Genomic DNA, 20,249 nt, shown 5'->3' on the forward strand with positions numbered 1-20,249 from the left:
AGTTAGTAAAAAATAATATAGTTTTAGAGTAATAAAGTTGGATGAGACATTGTAAAGATATCGCACAGATTTTAATAGTTTACTCTAAGAAAAAATATTTAGAGCTAGCTTTATGAATCATTGAAGTTCGTAATTGTTCCATATTAGTTTTATTATCATACATTAACATCATTACTTTAATTTTTTTATGTAGCTTATATTGAATAGGAGTTGTACGAAATATCTAAATATTGTCTTTATTATTACTGGAAGTTAATTGTCAATAAGGCATCGAAACCCATGCAACCTAAACTGAAATACACATAAAACAAAGAATAAAAATAACACAAGAAGTACATTTTGTTTAAAACAAAAATAAAAACATAATCTAATTTAATTTTAAATTTGTAGATTAACATAAAATCAAAAAATTTTAACAGACAAACTTACACTTATTAACTTATTTACGCTTTGATATAGAAGGATTATGTCTATTCTCCTCCTTAAAAGCATTTCATCATTAATTCATTCGATGATCCTTCAGATACAAAGAAGCAAAAAGAGTCATACAGTTTTCCACTCCAACATCAACTTCCAGCATCTCAAAAATAGAAAACCTTATCCGCAAAATTCAGAAAAGAGATACTGGAACGCTCAAATCAATCATTTCACTGGTTTTGTTGTAAAATTCGGTAGCTTAGTGAGTCACTCACTTCTACATCAAAATATGATCACTTTTATTCAACTCAGCTAGAAAATTCTAGAATTTCAAAATAAAAACAGCAACAAGAAGTTCAGGACACATTTCTATTCTTTAACAAACATCAACTCGATACACCTCTCATTTTAAAGTTTAAGGTATATTTTATGTAATACTCACTTAACGTCATCAATAGTATACATATAACAACTACATATTTCGTTTTATTTTTACTCTGAAAGTAAAATAAAAGATTTCAGTTACTGAGCTGTATAAGTTTTGAAAAATGCAATAAAAAACATTGAAAACATTATAAAAATTTGAAAAATCATATAAACCACAGGATTTTACTTCTTCTTTTTTGCTTTGTGATAGACTATTATACAAACTGTAAAAATCTATTGAAGCTGTTTACAAGCAAAAAAAATATTTTGTTATATAATATTTTAATTAGTTCAAAAATAGATAAACAGGCAACTAAAACGTGATTAGTTTTTTAGTTTTTAGATATATGCTCGAAGTTTAAAAATTTACATTTTTATGTCCAGTCTAGTAAAACAAAATGAAACAATTTTTTGTTTTATTTAGCTTTAAATTTTCGAGTTAACTAAAAAAGATTTAAAATAGTAAGACAAACTTGAATATAACTCCAATCTACTACTAATAATGTGCTGCTATAGCATATTGAGCACAACAAAAAACAAGACTAAGAATTTTTATTATGTTTGCTAGATTTTGTAACACTGCAATTTTTAAAATATTTTCTTCTACAAGTTTCATCTAACAAAAGTAAACTTAAAGTCTATCACAATGAAAACACAACAATAACATTCAATAAACTGCTATTTAAAGTAAGTGAAGTAAAAATGAAACAGCAGTTTAAGCTAAAGGTTATCTAACTTTAACAAACCTATGCGATTACAGTAGTATGAAAATAAGTTCTGTGCATCTAGATTATAAGCTAAACACACGTTTCTTATACAAAACTATTTTAATTATGACCTATTTGTAAAGTTATTTTGAAAATTTGTTAAAAAACAGGTAATGAAAATAATTGAGATAGGAAACCTGCTTTATTAAAGTGTTATTGCTACTCGTTAATATTGTGCGTTTTTAAACAAAGTTATATGATACAAGCTGAAAGTTTTCAATTTGACTCATTTATACACCAACTAGCACCACCTAGAAATATCTTCTAGCATCTAGCGTAAAGTTGTTTTTTTAAAGTTAGGCAGGAATTAAAAAAAAGGTACAGTTTTAACTTTAGTTTTTTAACATAAACAAGCAATAAAAGTATTAGAACTGAAAAGGTTAATTTTATAATGTATCATGTAACTTTTTTTTCATTAAGTTTGATTATTAACAACGTTGCTTGTTTAACAAAACTTAAGTACTTCAAGAATATATAACTTATAACTAAGTTGCAACTCAGTAACAGTAGAAAGTAAGAAAAAAGATACTTCAATTATTTCTAATCAAAAATTTTTGCTTTTTCATAGTCTGACAATTATACTAAAAGTTAAACAATTGAAAAAACTAGATTTCTTCTGTTCAACACGGCTGTGATTACTGTGATTACTGTAGGTTAAAAGTTCCGACTCAGAACTTAACAAAAAGTCAAACCTCTATTTTAGAAAAAGTAACGTTAAATTTCAAATTACTAATAACAGATCAACAATTTTATTTAAGTCCGATTAAATTATTCATCCTCTTTAGTATTTTAATATAAATTGTAATGATTAAATGTTAAAACTCTTTAAAAAACCAAGTGCAGCTTAACTGATATAACTTTCTGGATCTTGAATATACAAAATTAATTGATTTTAAATAGTAAAAAAACCACATGACATATATAAATCCACTTAGTTTTATTTTTAAATTAACATTAAGAACTGATTTATATCATTTGAAGTAATCTGAAAAACAAATTTTTAAAAGTGTAAAATTTGTAGATCAATGTAGTTTTTTTGTAATTTGCGTTTCTTATGTTCAGCTGTTTACTTTGAAATTTACCTCTTTAATTGATGATAACAAACTGCATTTACCCTTATTTTTATACATTTATTACAAAATAATAAATCTATATAATAGACTATTTTTAAAACCTTCTTCCTTTTAGTAAACATTTTTAAGCCATTTGTTTTACCAAGTATTGTAAATTTATCAGTCATTTTAATATTTAAAAAGTCACCTTTTTTTTTTGTAAAGAGTACATTTAGACCAGTTAGTCTTTGTGGCTGGAGTCTAACAGTAAGATCAGCTCAATACACCTTTATTTTATAGCTAAGCTAATATTTTTTGATAATTCATGAAGACTGATAATGATACTTTTGACTAATGGAACTGTTTGAATAAAGCATGCTTCTAAACCACGTTTGATAGCAACTTTGTAGTTTTTGCTAACATAAGCTTCGATACTTCATTTATATTTTCTCATAATACATTTAACTTTGCAAAACTTTAGTTTTGTGATTTGAAAAAAGTTGTATAAAGTAAGTGTAGTTTGTAATAAATTTTAATCTTATATAACATTTATATTCTTTTTATTTATTATAAAAAGTGTTAATTTTAAACTAAACTGCTAACCCTTTATTTAGGGACAGGTCTAATATGCACGAATACTCTTTTGTTCGAGGGGACACTTTTGCACAAAGGGTTATTTTAGCACAAGAGTAAAAAAAATAGTAAAATAAGAAAAAAGTTACTAAAAAACACCGATCAAGGGTAAGAGTAATAGTGATAGTGAAAAATAAACAAGAAACCAAAATAAAAAATCCGACCAAGGGTTAGGGGTAACAGTGTTATGTAAGAAAAAACATTTATAACTTATTAAAATTAATGTATTAACTAAAGATAAAATTAAAGTATAGAAATTTTCAACCCGTGCAAAAGTTTTTTCGTTCAAAAGGACCCCTTGTGCAAAAGTGTCTTCGTGCAAACGTGTCCGTTCGTGCATACTTAACACATAACCTTATGTGGGTACAAGTAAAATATGCACGAAGGGGCACTTTTGCACGGGTTAATTTTTTTTTTAATTTTTTAATTAATTTTAATTATTCTATTTTTTTCTTGTATAGAATTTTTACTATCACTGTTACCCCTAACCCTCGGTAAGTATTTTTTTTTTTAGTTAATTTTATTATTATTATTTTATTTTCTATTGTTTTTAAGATTTTTATTGATAAGTTATATTAGTTATTATTTGTTTTTTACTTTCACTGTTACCCCACCCCTACCGCTTACCATCGGTCGATAACTATTTTTTTACAAATAATTTTTTTATTAGTTTTTTTTTTATCATTATTTTTACTCTGACTGTTACCGATTCACCTTACCCTCGGTCGGTAACTTATTTTTTCTTCTTCTTTTTTTAAATATTGTTTTTATTAATTTTATTTTCGTGCTAAATTGACCCTTTGTACAAGTGACCCTCCGTGCATATTTAACACGTGCCCTCTTATGTAGATGACTCTGGACTTAATGTCTATAAATTTCACTGAATCAGCTTTACAAAGTTATATCATTATCTTTTTTTTTACATCAATAGTCATAAACTTTTTTAACTACCTATTTCGACTTACTGAGCTTTTTTTCAATTTTCGTTTATTATTTTGTTTAATTAAGAATATTTGTAAAGCGTTAAGCTTAACTAAATAAAAAGATTTTTTATCACAAAAAAAAATTAGTCAAACTTTAAAAGCTTTGTCTGTATTAAAACTTGTTTCATTATGTTTGAAGACCTTCCAAAGTATATTCTAATAATAATTCAAACTTTGTGTTTTTTTAAAGTCTTTACTGATATAATAAATATCAAAAAAAATCTTTAAATTTATGCAATTTGCTTAGTTGTAGCAATGTTATAGAGTAGCACTTTGAAACAAGTTTTTCATCAACTTTATTTTAAAATATAAAACCAAACTATTTTTGAGGTTTAAATAATATTCTTAATAACGGTTTTATTGAAAAAAGTATTTTGAATTTTCATAGAAAACATGCATAAGTATAGAAGATTTAAGCGAAACACCCAGTTGATGGTACAAAACTAGTTAACTTCAACATAGTTTTTAAACGTAAATATAGCTCCTGTTTATAACTAAACAAAATGGCAATACAATATTTTTTTAAACAACGCTAAAATAGTTCATCATTTTGACTATTGTTAAATGAAGACATGTTATGGTTGCCACTGATCAAGCTGAGAAAAATTTCCTGACTTTTCTAAATCAGTTTTATTTGTATAAATTGTACACATAGTTTAATAAAAAACTACCCAAAATATTTAATATAAAATCCTTAAATATTTAATATAAAATCCTTAAATTATAAATCAATTGAAAAAAAATATACTAAAGTAACTTTAAAAAAAAGACATAAAAAAGTAAACTATATATCTGTTGTATAAAATATTTCCTCTTATCATTTAGTATAAAATTTGTAACAAATATATATACTCTTATTTACTTTAAAAACTTAAGTTACTCTACAAAAAATACAAACAATAAGTAAACCTAATCTTGGCATATACTTCTCTTATAACTTAATTTATAAACTTAAACAACTTTGAAAAAATTATAAATATACACATTAACTTGTTCCATAAAATACTAAACTAACTGCTTAGTTATAAAGAACTCAATTATTTACCTAAACAAAAAACACTTTGATTCTAAAACTATGCTGGATAAACTTTTGTGTATATATCACAGTTTCACTACGGAAGTGTCCTTGCTACAGATCACCAATACTAAAAAGCTTACAAAATCTGCTTGTTCATGTATGGTACTTGTTCAACATGTTAACAGAAAATTTTTGCAGTTTTACAAAGGATATTTTACTGATTTATATGAGGTGAAGGCATTAAAAATAAAATTAAATATTTTTGTAAATTTCTAGGATAATTTTGGAATTTTTTTCTGACTTTAAAGGACTTTTAATTAATTTTTACATTTAAAGGCTTTGGAAAACAAGGAATTTTGTAAATTTAAACTGACAAAACCTGACTTTTTTTTAAATTTTGTCAAATTTCCTGACTTTTTTTCAAAACCCCCCATTTTTTCCTGACTTTTGTCATTTTTTCTGACCGAGTGCCAACCCTGCATGTATGTAAAAATGCTTTAATGTTATATATATTTAGTCTTAATTTATAATTTTTTTTAGATTTAAATCCCATGTGAACAAGTTATTTCATGGAAGATACAGATAAGTTTAGGCACGATGTCAATCAGTTTAAAATTTACACCAAAAATGTTAGTTTTTTACTTTTAAATTCTACACTTAAAAAAGTATTCGTTTACAGCAGAGTTTCTCAAAGTTGGCCAAATGTTTTCTTTGAGGACCATAAGCTGCAAAGGGGGCTGTTACTAGTAAAAGGGTCATAACTTTAAACTTACACAAAAAAGTCTTGGGCGTATTTAAGGCTAGTTTTTTAGGAAATTCATTAGAACCTTTAATTTCTTCAAAGGGGACCTTGTAAAAAAAGTTTAGAAAACCTTGGTTTACAATATAAAGGTATTAGTAGACAGCTATTTAGAAAGCTGTTGTTTTGTATCACCTAGCTGATGTTAAAGTTATTTTTTTAAATGTAGTAAAACATAGGAAGGTATACCTTGTTAAACTATTACATTTAAATTTGCAATCTTTTAGAAAATCACCATGCTTGTTAAGGTTTTTCATAATATAATAGTTTTAGTATTATTTCAAGAACTTTGCGTAATGATTATCATGGTGAAATGTAACTGAAGTAGCTCACAATGGATGTTTTAGATCATATGATATTTACCAGGAATAACCAAAAAGTAGTACTTAAACCACGTCATTGTTTTTTTAATTATATAGATGTTTTATAACTTTTTATTTAATAAATATAAAATCAACTCAACTGAATTTTTTCGAGAGCTAACCTAGCCTTACATACAAGATGAACTTGCTAGTTTAAATTGATTTAGTTTTTAAATTTGAAAATATTCTCCGCGTTAAAAATGAGCAGACGTTCATGTTTTGTAATTACTATTAGTATTTATCTATTTACTTTTTTTGATAGTTGAACATTACATTAATGATGAAAACAAAGTTATATTTTTATACTATAAATTCAAATTGGTAATGTTGTTAAGCTCTTTATTAAAACATATTATCATTCAGACAACTGAGTAAAAATTATAAAAAAAATTGTAAGTAATTGATAAATACAGTTTTTTATTATTATTTAATTTTATTTTATAAGGAAAAAAAATATTGGAAGTAAACTAAGAGTTAAGTATCAAAAACTAAAGAAGTAATTAATAAAATTATTAAGTTTTCTGATATGCTATCATGTCAAAAAGAATAAATACACACACTGACAACAACAAACATTTAACAAAAATATATATAATTTTGCCTAAATTGTAGCTGCATTTGAACATTAAACAAAATAACTAAAATTTGGTTGAGGAATTTTCCAAGGTGAAAGAATCATAATTATTGAAGTACTAATCCAATCTGTGTAAAACGTTTAATTTAGTTAATTATAAATCAACTACTAGTTATAACAATATACTAGCTTGTATTTTTTACATCAAAAATAAAACAACTATTTAAATTACAGATATAAACGAGTTTTTAATTGATTAAACTTTTAAAAAATTGACAAATGCTACTTAAATTTAGACCTTTAGAAATTAAAAATAAAATTTTTGAAAAAGTACCTCGATATTTTATATTATTTAAATTTATAAAAACTAATAATCATCTCAATTCATTAACAAAAATTAAACCTCATGCTCTTCCATTTCAGGACATTTGAAATTGTACAAATAGTAGTGCAGATTTCCATCTCCGATGCCGAACTTCAGCTCTTTGATGAACTTCTGGTTCTCCATCAAGTCGAGCGTGTTGAAAACGTCATGGTCTTTCTGAAATGTAATTCAAAGTTTTACTTACAACAAAAGATGGAAACTTTCAGAAACGCATTTGTAAGTATTTCAAGCGATTAATGTGATACAAATTGCAAAAAAAAAAACAGGATCAACTGACCTGCTTGGCAACAACTAGCATGTCCTTCATGAGCGCTTTCAGCTCGTGCTTGGTCGCCACCGTGTAGTAGTTGTACGCCGCCTTCATCGACTTGTGCTCGGGGTGGTGCATCACCGACGAGGGAAGCGTGAAAAACGACGACATGTCCGTTATTTCACCTGAAAATTTGTTGTGAAACATTTTCAGTGTAAAAAACAGACTTATTAGAGCAACTAGTATATTTGTCGTTATTAACGAAAATTATTCAACTAAGGAGAACAAAACTACTTTTCAATCATTAACTTAATACTACAGCTCCTGTGGGTCATTACATTACTTTAAAAAATGACACATAGTTTATGTAAACAGGAAGCAACTACTTTGTCATAGACAAATTGCTAATTTAACTGCACAGGATACAAGTTACTTTCAAGATAGAAGCAACCCAAGTTTCAAATTTTTAAGTATAAGGTTTGCTTAGAATAAATAAATTAACTATTATTAAACAATTTGTTTGCTATAATTAAATTAAATCTAAGTAGAAATGGAATACTCATTTTTATAATAAATTAACAGATTTAAGTCTTTATCAAATGGAAAGCTAATAAAAAGTACATTTTATACTTTAAAAGCCACTAAAAGATAACTTTTACTTAATTTAACATTACGCTTGTATTGTAATAAAGTGTCTTATGCAAACTTATTAAAAAATTTCGCAAAATAATCCTATATAAGTCTGTTTCGATCAAAATTATGTTACGAAACTACAGGATTACCGAATTATGGCAAGTCATATAATCCGGTAGCTAATTACACTTGTGATCTGCAATTTAACACATACATGTTTTGAGGTTACTTCTAGCACGTATATATGTCTAAGTTTAATGAACTTGAGTATTTTAGATTTCAAAAATATGCAACACAATAAAACTTAATTGATGTCAACGCTTAATTACTAATTATAGATTACAAACAACAAAAACAAGTTAAGTAATAAACCCTTGCTAAGTCAATGGCTAAAATGTGATATATTTTAAATAACATTGTCAATTTGTAGCTTAAGTATTCAGTATTAAATTAAATTTGCATTAGTTAAACGAGCTTTATATAACTTTTATTTTTCGGAAATTTTTATTTTAACAGTAAATACTTTTTATTGTTATCAAGTAATTGTATACAAACACAATTACTTATGGTTTTATAAACATATTTTAGTTAAACTGAACTATATTTTAGTTTTGTCAAGCCATCTTATGAAAAATTTTATTTTTAAAAACAATGTTTAAAAAGATATTATTTTACCAATGTTTTTTACCTTAACTTTTTGAATTTATATCAGTAATGTAAAAAAGCATTAACTGCTCTGACTTAAACTAGTTGGTAATTTAAATGCACAGTATAAAAGTTACTTTCAAGATTGTAGCAATACAAAAGTATCAAAATTATAATTTAGAGTCTATTAGTATAAAGTTTGCTTAAAAATAAAAAAGTTACCTTTTTTAGTTATTATTAAAGTTGTTTTTTACTACTATAATTGAAGTATTGATGGAAAAACATTGTTCTTTAAAAAAAGATTTAGTTCTTTTCACATCAGAAAAGTAGTACTCAGCTTTGAAACTTTCATTGATGAAATGAAGGTATTAGCAACATGCAAATTAAAACAACTATCTACAAATAATAAAATCTTAAACCTTGTTCGTCCTCAACCACGTACGTTTCAATGATTCCGGACCTCGGCAAGAAATAGTGCCTTACTTCCTCCTGTAATATGTTAATAAAACATGTTAAGTACAAACTTATAAAGCACGGACAAAGTTTTAATTATTAACAGGGAAGAAATTAATCTCTAAGTTAATTTAAAATTTTGTAATTAAAACATGTTTGTTACTAATTTACGAAGTATGAGCAAAAACCTTGAAAAATGGTAACCAAAAACTAACAGGCTCGAACACGGGCGAGAGCTTGAACTTGCTGAGGTAGTCGGAGAGCAGCTTGTGACACGCGCCGACGTCCTTCGCCTCCATCGGCCTCATGCCCTTGATGTTCGTGTGTTCCGGGAGGCGCATGAGCTTCTGCATGCGCTGCATCGTCTGGTTCCTGCCGATGTGCGAGAACTTGATGTCGACCAGCTTCCTCGGGTTCAGCGGCCGGTGGTAGTACCTGCGTTAAGGTGTGTATATTGGGAACTTGTTTTTTTTTATTGACAAATGTCAAAGTTCTCAATGCAAACTGCAGAAAACAAATAGTGATAATAAACAAAACAACCAGTCTTCAAACAGCTGACGACTGTTTCAATGATAAACGCATATACTCACAAATATATATTAGGATGTATTTCATTTATAGGAAAATTCTCATAAAAAACAAGTTAAACTGAAGCATACAAGCATACCTGCACTTAGCAACAGGCTTGGGCAGGAGCACGCCGGCAGTGTAGGTCGCCTGAAACAGTCCCTTGATGTTGACCCGCCTCGTGATTTCCTTGATCAGCACCGGCGCCACTCGCTTCGACCGCAGCTTCTTGTGGACGCACAGAAAATTTATTTCCACCATCTTCTGCGTCCTGTTCAGTTTAGTTTTTAATTTAAATTTTTGTTTCTAAATTTGAGTGGTTAAATGGATAAAACATTTATATTATATAAATCTATCAGTATAAACTAAACTAATTTAACTTTACATTTAAGAACAAAACTATTAGGGTAACTTTGTAAACTTTAATGTCTAAATTAATTGAATTGATTGAGCTACAATATAATTACTTTTTATACACGTTTAAATACGAAGTCAAATTAAAGAATAGTTAAGAAATCGCTCAACTTTATTTTAACCAACCTTAAATAATATTTTCACAAGTTAACTAAATTACAATTAAATGTGTTACCTGCCGTGAACGTTCATAGTAGCCGGCACGGCGCTGATGAATCCGACCAGTTTCCTGTTGCTTTTCACTCTCACTCCGCAGTGCCAGTCACGCTGCCAGCCTAACCAGTTGAACATATATTGTATTAACACACACAACCGTTACAGTTTGATATTTTATTATCAATTTACTGATTGGTTTACCTTAATTTATTAGAAACAAACATTAACCTGGAGGTCTCAGCGCCCACTGGAGGAACTCGGAGCTGTAGTCGAACCTGAACATGTTGTCCTCGTCTTCGACGTAGTTCTCGTTGAGCAGCTTGTAAACCTCGACCACCTGCGAGTCGTCGGACAGGTCCAGGGTGTCCCACTCGAAGGAGGCGGGCAGGGAGAAGGGCATCTGCCTCACTTCCTTCTTGTCTTCTTCGATGGGCCCCACCTCGTCCGACTTGTCACCTTTGAAAAATTTATATTTTATTATATATGTGTAAGAAAATATTATACTTGAAAAAAATCAACTAAGTTTTTATTTTTCAGGCTCATTTTTGTTGCTTGAAGTACTTTTAAATACTTGGTCAGCAAGCAAGTAGATTTTATTATAGTACTTTTTGTTATAGAAAACTTGTTAAGTGTCCTGAAATATTTGAATAGTTAACAGTGCTACTTGGTAAACTTGAAATACAATAGAGTATTTAATGTTTTTATAATAAAGTATCAAAAAATAAAGACATCTATTTTAGTGAAAATTTAGCAAAATTCAGTGCTTTTAAATTTATATATGGTGGGCTTACTCAATTAAGATTGAGCTATATAAGTATGCGATAATTTTTTTTTATTTATAAGGAAAAAGAATAAAAATTATTAAAACTTAAACGTTTTGATTGGGAAGATAACTTTTCGTTGTTTCAAAAACTTTATTTATTTCTTAACGTAATAATTTAATTTAGCTCTGAGAACCTTTTTTTACTTCTCATCCGAGTATATTAATTAAAAAAAGAAAACATTTTAAATCAAAAAAATAATTTTCAAATTTTCGTGATTCTTTGAAATTTTTTTAATTATCGCCTATTTAAATGATATACCACCACAATATATTTTTGTATTCAAATAGAAAAGCATTTATATGAAAGAAGGAAAAAAAAACATATTGTATAAAATGTTTAAATTACAAACCAAATTTTGGAACGGGCTGTGTGTCCCAAAACTTCCATTCTTTTGCTTCGGGTTTGGCTTCTTTACTTCTATCCATGTAAGTTAGTGCTGCTTTTAAATCTTGTATGCTTAGTGGCTCAGGCTACAAATTAAATATATTAAGAAAACTTAAACTAAAAAGCTCATTAAATACTTATAAGATTAAACAAACGGGCGTTTAAAACTATCTATTTTATAATAAACATATGTTTTGAAACCAGATACAAATTGAATTGTTTTTTATTTATTTATTATTAACTTCATTCAGTTTTAGTTTTATTTTATATTACAGTTTATCAGTTTATAAAAAAAATAAAAAATCAATAGTAATACAAATACTATTATAATTTTTGGATTTCAATTTAGTTTAATTACTTTTTAACCACATAACAAATGTTACGTATACAAATTTTATAATGATGTTTGTAAAGTTATACAATCAGGTTAGTCTAAAAAAGTATAAGTTAATTACCAGCTTTGACTTAAACTTCAAAAATAAAATTTAAAGTTTGTTTGCAAATTTTTCAAGGTTTTATGAATTGTTTTAAAAATGTTAGTTCATTTTTGTTATGAAATTAAATTTAAGGTAAAAACCAATCATAAATGGTATAAAAACATAGAATAGAAACTATATTGCTACTATAAATTTTATTTATTAGAAAAAAGTTCAAGTAACAAGGTTGCCTAAGGATTTTGTAAATTTCTTTCAGGTTTTTAAACATAAAGTACTTTTAGTCTATTATTAGTATTAATTTTAACTAAAATTAAAAAACATATCTCCAATAATACAACAACATTGAAAAGATAAAGTAAAGTCTTTTTAAATGTTTTTAAATGAAAAAAACATAAATTAAAATTGTTTTATCTCTATGATAGATTTTTGTATGTAACTGATTTTTTTTCTTTACATAAAAAATATTTTTAAATCCATGTTTTCCAGGTTTTCTAATAATTTTTGTTCAAAATTCTCGGGTTTTCAAGGATTCCAGGTTTTTTTTGCAATCCTGTAACTATTTCCATTAAAAAAATAACTAAAAAATTATATAAAAATTATTTGATCCTAAACCAGTTTTACTTTCTAAGCTATTACTCCTACCTCTTAGCTAGAACTGATTTTATTGATGCTCTTTGCTAAAATATACTTACATTTTTAAATAAATTTGATGAATTATCTTAATTAGTTCCAATAAAAGAAGAATAACTAAAACCACACAATACTCAGCAGTTTAATAAGTTTTTTTTTTAATATTTTTAAACCAAAGTTGCTACTCGTTTTTCTTTTCTGCTTGAGCAAGACAGCATATAAGGAAAACCTCTTAATAGATCATAATTATCTTAGAAAAGTTTCAAACTAGGTTGAGCTGGTCAGAGTTTTACAAAAAAATTCAACCTAGTTTGTGGCAACCCTGTTATAGAAAACTGATTAAAAAAGTAATTTATCTCCTAAATTTTAAAAACTTATTGAGCTCATTTAGTTATTATAATAAAAAATATTGAATGTTTGCATTTCAAAAATTTTTTTTTTCAAAATTAAATTTAGTTAAGTAAATGCAAGAAGGTAATGGTATGTAGGGTTCTAATGGTGTACAACCACACCAAAAACTAACATTGAATGAAAATATTTTGTATTAAAGAACAATTGCAAACACTAACAAATATATCAAAACACAATATTATAAATGTTGTCAAAACATTTATATAACAATTAAATCTAACAGCAATATACTTTGAGGATGTTTTAAATAATATTTCATTTAAATATTTGGAATTTAAACAAATAAAAACTACTTATAATAAATACAATAGTTTAAAAAAAAAATTACAATAAACAACAAATAATACAGATGTCTACATGTTAGCAGTAGCAAGGTGGTCCAGAATGATTGTCATTGTCTAAACTCAGTGTACATCTGCTGAACATAGCCTAAGAAATATTTCATCAGACTCATTTTCACTGTAACTTTGTTCTAAATAATTCAGTATTTAACTAAATAGAACAGTAGTGTAGCTGGCATTACATTGCACTTCCTCTTCCTGCCATGTTGGAAGAGAATCTCACTCTACCCTTTCTCTCCCTTTTTGCTCAAAAAAAATCTCAACTTACTCTTGTTCTTCTTTTTTTCTGGTATATTTGCTTCTCCTCACTAAACAGTACAACTTTTCATAATTCTATAAAAGTAACAGCAAAAAGTATAAAAAATCTAAAACCATACAAAAAATATTATTTGTCTTGAAATTAATTCAAGAGAAAATATTTAAGCATTTTATAAGAAATAAAAATTCAAAAAAATTTATTTTAAGCTAAGAAAAAAAAAACTGTTAGTACTTAAAATTATTTTAAAACATTTTCAGATTATTTAATTTGCAAAAATTTTCAATAACTAGGCAAAAAAATAACACAACATTATAACAGAAACAACCTTTAACTAAAAATATCATTCACACTACCCTTCTTTCATAAACAAGAAAAAAAACACATGACAGAATTTAAATTGGTCTCAAAACTATTATTATTGTTTTTCAAAAAAAAAAGTTAAGTAAATTAGAAAATCAAATAATTAAACAATTTCTAAAAGAATGGTCTTTTAGTTCGAAACTTTTTTTTATTTTTAATAATCAAAAATACTTTAATGTGCTTACCAGAACTTTAATAATCCACTTTAACTTCAAAAACAATATTAATTATGTCTTACAACCTACTATTTAACAGATAAATAATAAACACACATAAAAAAAATCACTCAAATGTCATGCCTATGCAGACCCCTATAATACAAATTCCTAATAACTTTCAGCATGTTACTGATCTTTTCTGTCTTAGTTATTTATAAATATTGTGTTTTTCTAATATGCTATTAAGATTTAAGAGCATTACATGAAATTTAACATGACTCACTGTGTTTTTAAATTGGTCATCATTTTTTGTGATTTATTTATATTAATCCTTTGTCACTTCTACTGTTATTTTGTGGATTAAATATTTTAACTTCTATTTTGACTTTGTGGACTAAATTTTGTCATTTTTATTGTGACTTTGTGGACTAAACTTTGTCACCAACTTTATCTGATTTTTTGACTTATAGTTTGCCAATATTTTATGATTTGGACTTACAGTTTGCCAATAGTTTGTTTTTAATTGAGTTAATTGGGACAATACCCTTTGTAGCTTACTTTGACTTAAACCTTGTCCTCACTTTATGTGACTTATTAGGACTTAAACTGTGCCAATACACTTTGTGGCTTACTTTGACTTAAATATTTTCACCAACGTTCTGTGACTTAATAGGACTTAAATTGTGTCAATACCCTTTGTGGTTAACTTTGACTTAAATATTTTCACCAACGTTCTGTGACTTAATAGGACTTAAATTGTGTCAATACCCTTTGTGGTTAACTTTGACTTAAGCATTGTTACCAACTTTTTGTTTTTAAATAGGACTTAAATTCTGTTAATACCCATATTTCTTAATCCCCCTATGATACTTTGTTTAATATAGCCCCTATTGCCTATTCGTTTTCCTGACCCCTTATTCTTTCTGGTTATGGGTAAAAACTCAAAGACTTTTAAAAGGGCAGATAGTAAATGTGAGTATTGATTATTTAAAATTAAATGTAAGCTTTATTGTAAAATTCCTCTAAATCTACTGTTAAATAAAATGCACTGTATAATAAAAACGACAAAAATATAAGAGTTAGAGATAAAAATTTGATAAATACTGAGGTAAAATACTGTCTTTGTCTAATTTAACTGTTACCTAAAAGACTAGTTATTCTTAACCCGAGGACGCCATGTAGAGTTATAATGTAGTGTATAACCACTTTAAAAAACGATAAATATATTTTATACTTAACTTATATTGCTGATATTAAATAATACTTAGGGCTACTCTTTATAAACTAGACATGACAATGAACGAACATATTGCATTAAACAACAATTGCAAACACTAACAAGTATATAAAGAACATCATACTTTAGAAAATACGTTGAATGTGGTCAAAAATGTTACACAAGATTTAATCTAACAGGAATATATTTTAAGAATGTATAAAATAAAATTCAACTACTTAGAATGTAAATAAAAAATACTTATAAAAGTAACACTACTATTGAGAGTTTATACGTGGCTGTATTATGGGAATGCAAACTTTCATAAGTAAACTGGTGACTGATCTTTATTTTTTCCTTATCTAAACTTGCATCAGTAATAACATATCTTGTATGCTTTCTCTTAAACGCTTTGATAAACATGAACTTTGGCTCAAAACTTTTCATTAAATTAAAACAGTTATCAAATGCAATTTGATACGCTGTTACAGATATATATTTTTAAATTTCAAAACACATATAAAAATATTTTAACTACTATCTTACTAATTACATAGTTATTTGAGTTTAAAATATGGAGCAAACCTATTAGAGCTATTGTTTATTTTAAGTATCATGTACCATTTTAACAGGGTTGCCACTCTTTCAGTCAAAAAACTATCCAGAATGACTAAAAACTGTATTAATAACTCAAGTTTTACTTGATTACAGAACTGCCCAAGGTTTTTTGAATTTTTTTTCCAGGTTTAAAAAATACAAGTTTTTTGTCCAATTTTTCTATAAAATTAAGTTTAAGTTAAAAAACTGACAAAAATATTAAAAAGATATTGTAATGTCACTTTAAATGTGTTTTATAATACATATAAACATACAGATTAGATTAAATTTAAGTTAAAAGTTTAAAAATTATGTTTACCACAGATTAAAACACAACAACTTTAAAAAAACCTGAGCACTGTTTGCTTGGTCTCCGTTTGCAGCTTGCTTTTTCTTTTGTCGAATCTTTTTTTTCTTGCTTTTTGAGACAGCACTACCCCCTTCCACTACTACTGGTTCAGCTTCAACGACTGTTTCCTTGCTAAAGTACCATTTAATTTGGAATTTAGTTAACAATAAAATAATTTAAAACATTAGCACAGGATTTTCCGAGGCAATCTTTTTAACTACAAGTAGATATTTAAAGTTTAAAGATTTACTTTACCTTTTTTGAAGAAGTTGTACAGGAGATAATTGCACAGTTTATTGTATCATAAGCAAAATTATACACTATAAAAATGGTAATTTGTTATACATTAATACACAAACTAATATATTGCTTTGCATTACTTTGAATAGCTTTCTGTAGAAAACTAACCGATAAGAAATATATTTGTAACTGCTTAAAAACATAGGGGAGTAAAATATGTACTTCTCAACTTTATTGAAATGTAAACATTGACCACATTTTTCATCTTAAGAAACTTTAAGCTATTAACTTAAATTTTCAGAATTAATTAAGTAAATCATATAAATTTTATTACTGTTTGAAAGTCTAAGTTGCAAAAATTAAGCTTTTATTACCAAGTCTAAAAAAATACATGGGTAATCAAAAAAAACTCATTCGTTAGAATGTTTAAAGTACTTATAATTGTCTCGTTACAGAGATGTTAAAGGGGTAATAGGATTATTATAGTATATTAATACAACAATCAAAACAACACTTATATTTATTTACATAAACTAAACAACACAAAGATACAATTACATCACTCTATACGAGAACTAAAGTTAAACACACAAGAAAATATTAGTTCTTAAATCTAACGTGTTTAAAATGCATTTTAACTTAAAGCACACTTGCCGAAACTGCTACTGCACTGTAATTGCAAGTCAAATTCCGTTTTATAAGCACTAAAATAAATCTAACTCCTTTAAGTAAACAATATTGTTTATTGTTTTAGAAAATTGTTTTAAGAGTTATAAAAATTGTTTTGCAAAAGCTTGTTTTGAGAATAATGAAAATTGTTTTTATTATTACAAAAAATTCCATATTTATTCACGAGCTTTAAAATACTAAAATGAAATGTTAGTTTCATTACATTGTTTCTTTTTAAATTTTCAATTTTAACGTTTAAAGCCTGGTAAAATTAATTAATTAAAAAATAACTAAAATCCTTAAAATTCTACTTAACTTTAAACTTTTTAGACAGTATCAAAAGTCCGGTTTAAAAAAAGTAAGAAAAAGAAACTGTATTTCTTATTATCTCAAAAATTACATAATCTACAAAAACTTAGATAAAACACAACATAAAGACAAAGTAAGTAACAATGATAGTCATTTAGTTGTCCTCCAGCTTCTTATCCTTGGGGTTCTTGTCCTTGTGCCTGTTGTCCTCGGGCTCGTCGTCGGGCTGTTATCCTCAGGTTGTTATCCTCAGGTTGTTAATAGAGGCTTCTGAACCATCAATTGGATCATTGACAACGTCTTGTTTCTTTTAAGAAACATTTGACTTTCTGTCTTCTAGCTGGTTTGTTGAATCAGCAAAACATCACATCGATTGGTTTCGGAAACAATGACAGCAGGAATTTTGATCGTGACGTCATAGAATAAACACAAAATCTTCATTCAATCTTTTGTTTATTGTCGTACTTATAAACAACAAAACTTTTAAAGTTTCATGCAGTAGCAAGGTGTCAGGTGTGCTTAAAGCTGTGGTTATCAAACGACAATTTGCTTCAAACAACGTTAAAAAGATACAAACGCAACAATTTATTTAACAAGCGACGACTGCTAAATTCAAGGGGAGTTTATTTTTGATTTCTTTCAAAGGGAAAATTTTAACACAACTTTATACTTGAACTTGAAACGAGTAATAAAATGTGGCAAGAAACTTGCCATTTTACGACTAAGAAAGATGAAAACTCATTCAAACATATTTTTAAACTTCAGAAACATTCTAATTTAAAACAAATACAATCTATACTTTAATACAATCAATCAGCAGATCAAAACAATAAACTAGTAGTAGTAAACACATAGGAAAATTAGTTTTATCAGCTAAAACTCAGACGTTATAATTAAGAACAATTCTGCTGTTGTAATTCTAAATTTTAATGCGGTTCTTACTTTACATTTCTATGCTTAGAAAAATATAATAACTGCGCTCTCTTGGCAACTTATAAAATGCAATTTTGCACTAAAATACTGCGTCCCCTGACGACTTATGTAAATTGTAACATCTTCAAAAGAACATTGTGCACTAGAGTAAAAAGACCGTGCTTTTTATAATCGAAATACTGCGCCCCTATGCGACTTATGTTAGTTGCAACTTATATTATACCCTTAGCTAAAAAGATTAAGCTTTTTAGGATCGAAATACTGCGCACCCATGCGACTTATGTTAGTTGCAACATATATTGTGCACTAAGAAGAAGAAATATTATGCTCATTAGCAAATAAAATAAGCACCTAAAGACTAAAAAAGCATATATAAAACTATACATAGAAATCACCGCAAAAATTATATAGTACTTCCAGCAAAAAATCCTTGACATCAAGCTTCACTTTTAACAAAACTAAATAAACCACTACCACACACTTGTATTATAATTGTAGACTTGCTGTTTCAAAGTAGAAAGTTATTCAAACAATTTTTCTTACTATTATCATAGTGAAATGTCGCAAAGTAAAGTATTATCGCAAATTATACTGTCAAAATTTTAAACTCGTTAAAAAGTTGTTTAGTAATAAACTAAAGTTTTTTTTTTGCTGCGTTTTTTAATTGATAAGGCACCTAATTCCTAAATATCAGAAGATTCCTAAATTACAGGCCACACATGGTTTCCAATGTCTCGTTACAGAGATGTTAAAGGGGTAATAGGATTATTATAGTATATTAATACAACAATCAAAACAACACTTATATTTATTTACATAAACTAAACAACACAAAGATACAATTACATCACTCTATACGAGAACTAAAGTTAAACACACAAGAAAATATTAGTTCTTAAATCTAACGTGTTTAAAATGCATTTTAACTTAAAGCACACTTGCCGAAACTGCTACTGCACTGTAATTGCAAGTCAAATTCCGTTTTATAAGCACTAAAATAAATCTAACTCCTTTAAGTAAACAATATTGTTTATTGTTTTAGAAAATTGTTTTAAGAGTTATAAAAATTGTTTTGCAAAAGCTTGTTTTGAGAATAATGAAAATTGTTTTTATTATTACAAAAAATTCCATATTTATTCACGAGCTTTAAAATACTAAAATGAAATGTTAGTTTCATTACATAATAACTAATTGTGTAAACGTTAGCATTTTATTTATTAGACAATGACAAAATTTAATACTTTCAATAATAATATTGACGTTAATAAATTTAACCTGAGATTTTCAGCATTTCCATTTGCAGCTTCACAGCCGTTTGCTTCTTCTGTTGCCACTTCGCAAGCATTGCGAGCTTCGACATGTTCGGCTGGAACTTGCCCTTCTACCGTTTCACTCATACCTTTTACTTATTTACTAAACAGCTGGAAATTGTTTCAAGTATTTTCATCAGAAAAACACGAATGCACTAGATATATGAAAATAGACGTAATTTAAAGAGGCCAGGATAATTTGTTCTGACGACATTAAAGACACAGTTTGATAATTAAGAATAAGCTATTGTTAAAATTTAAACACTTTTAATAGGTTAATTTAATCTA

The 20,249-nt window shown here is 27.0% G+C and overlaps 1 protein-coding gene across 1 annotated transcript; it reads right to left on the reverse strand.

Moving 5' to 3' along the window:
• Positions 1-6,779: 6,779 nt before the first annotated feature.
• Positions 6,780-20,074, reverse strand: LOC145846180 (glycylpeptide N-tetradecanoyltransferase 1-like). Its single transcript, XM_082953098.1, has 11 exons — positions 19,927-20,074; positions 16,503-16,632; positions 11,708-11,828; positions 10,763-10,990; positions 10,554-10,653; positions 10,065-10,235; positions 9,613-9,832; positions 9,364-9,433; positions 7,694-7,851; positions 7,435-7,572; positions 6,780-7,159 (listed from the first exon to the last, which is right to left on the reverse strand). Exons 1-11 carry the CDS (start codon positions 20,046-20,048, stop codon positions 7,139-7,141), a joined length of 1,479 nt encoding a protein of 492 aa, XP_082809224.1. The 5' UTR covers positions 20,049-20,074; the 3' UTR covers positions 6,780-7,138.
• Positions 20,075-20,249: the final 175 nt, after the last annotated feature.

The sequence above is a fragment of the Thalia democratica genome, chromosome 1, assembly GCF_965202585.1.
Source record: "Thalia democratica chromosome 1, ktThaDemo2.hap1.1, whole genome shotgun sequence".
NCBI classification, from domain to species: domain Eukaryota; kingdom Metazoa; phylum Chordata; class Thaliacea; order Salpida; family Salpidae; genus Thalia; species Thalia democratica.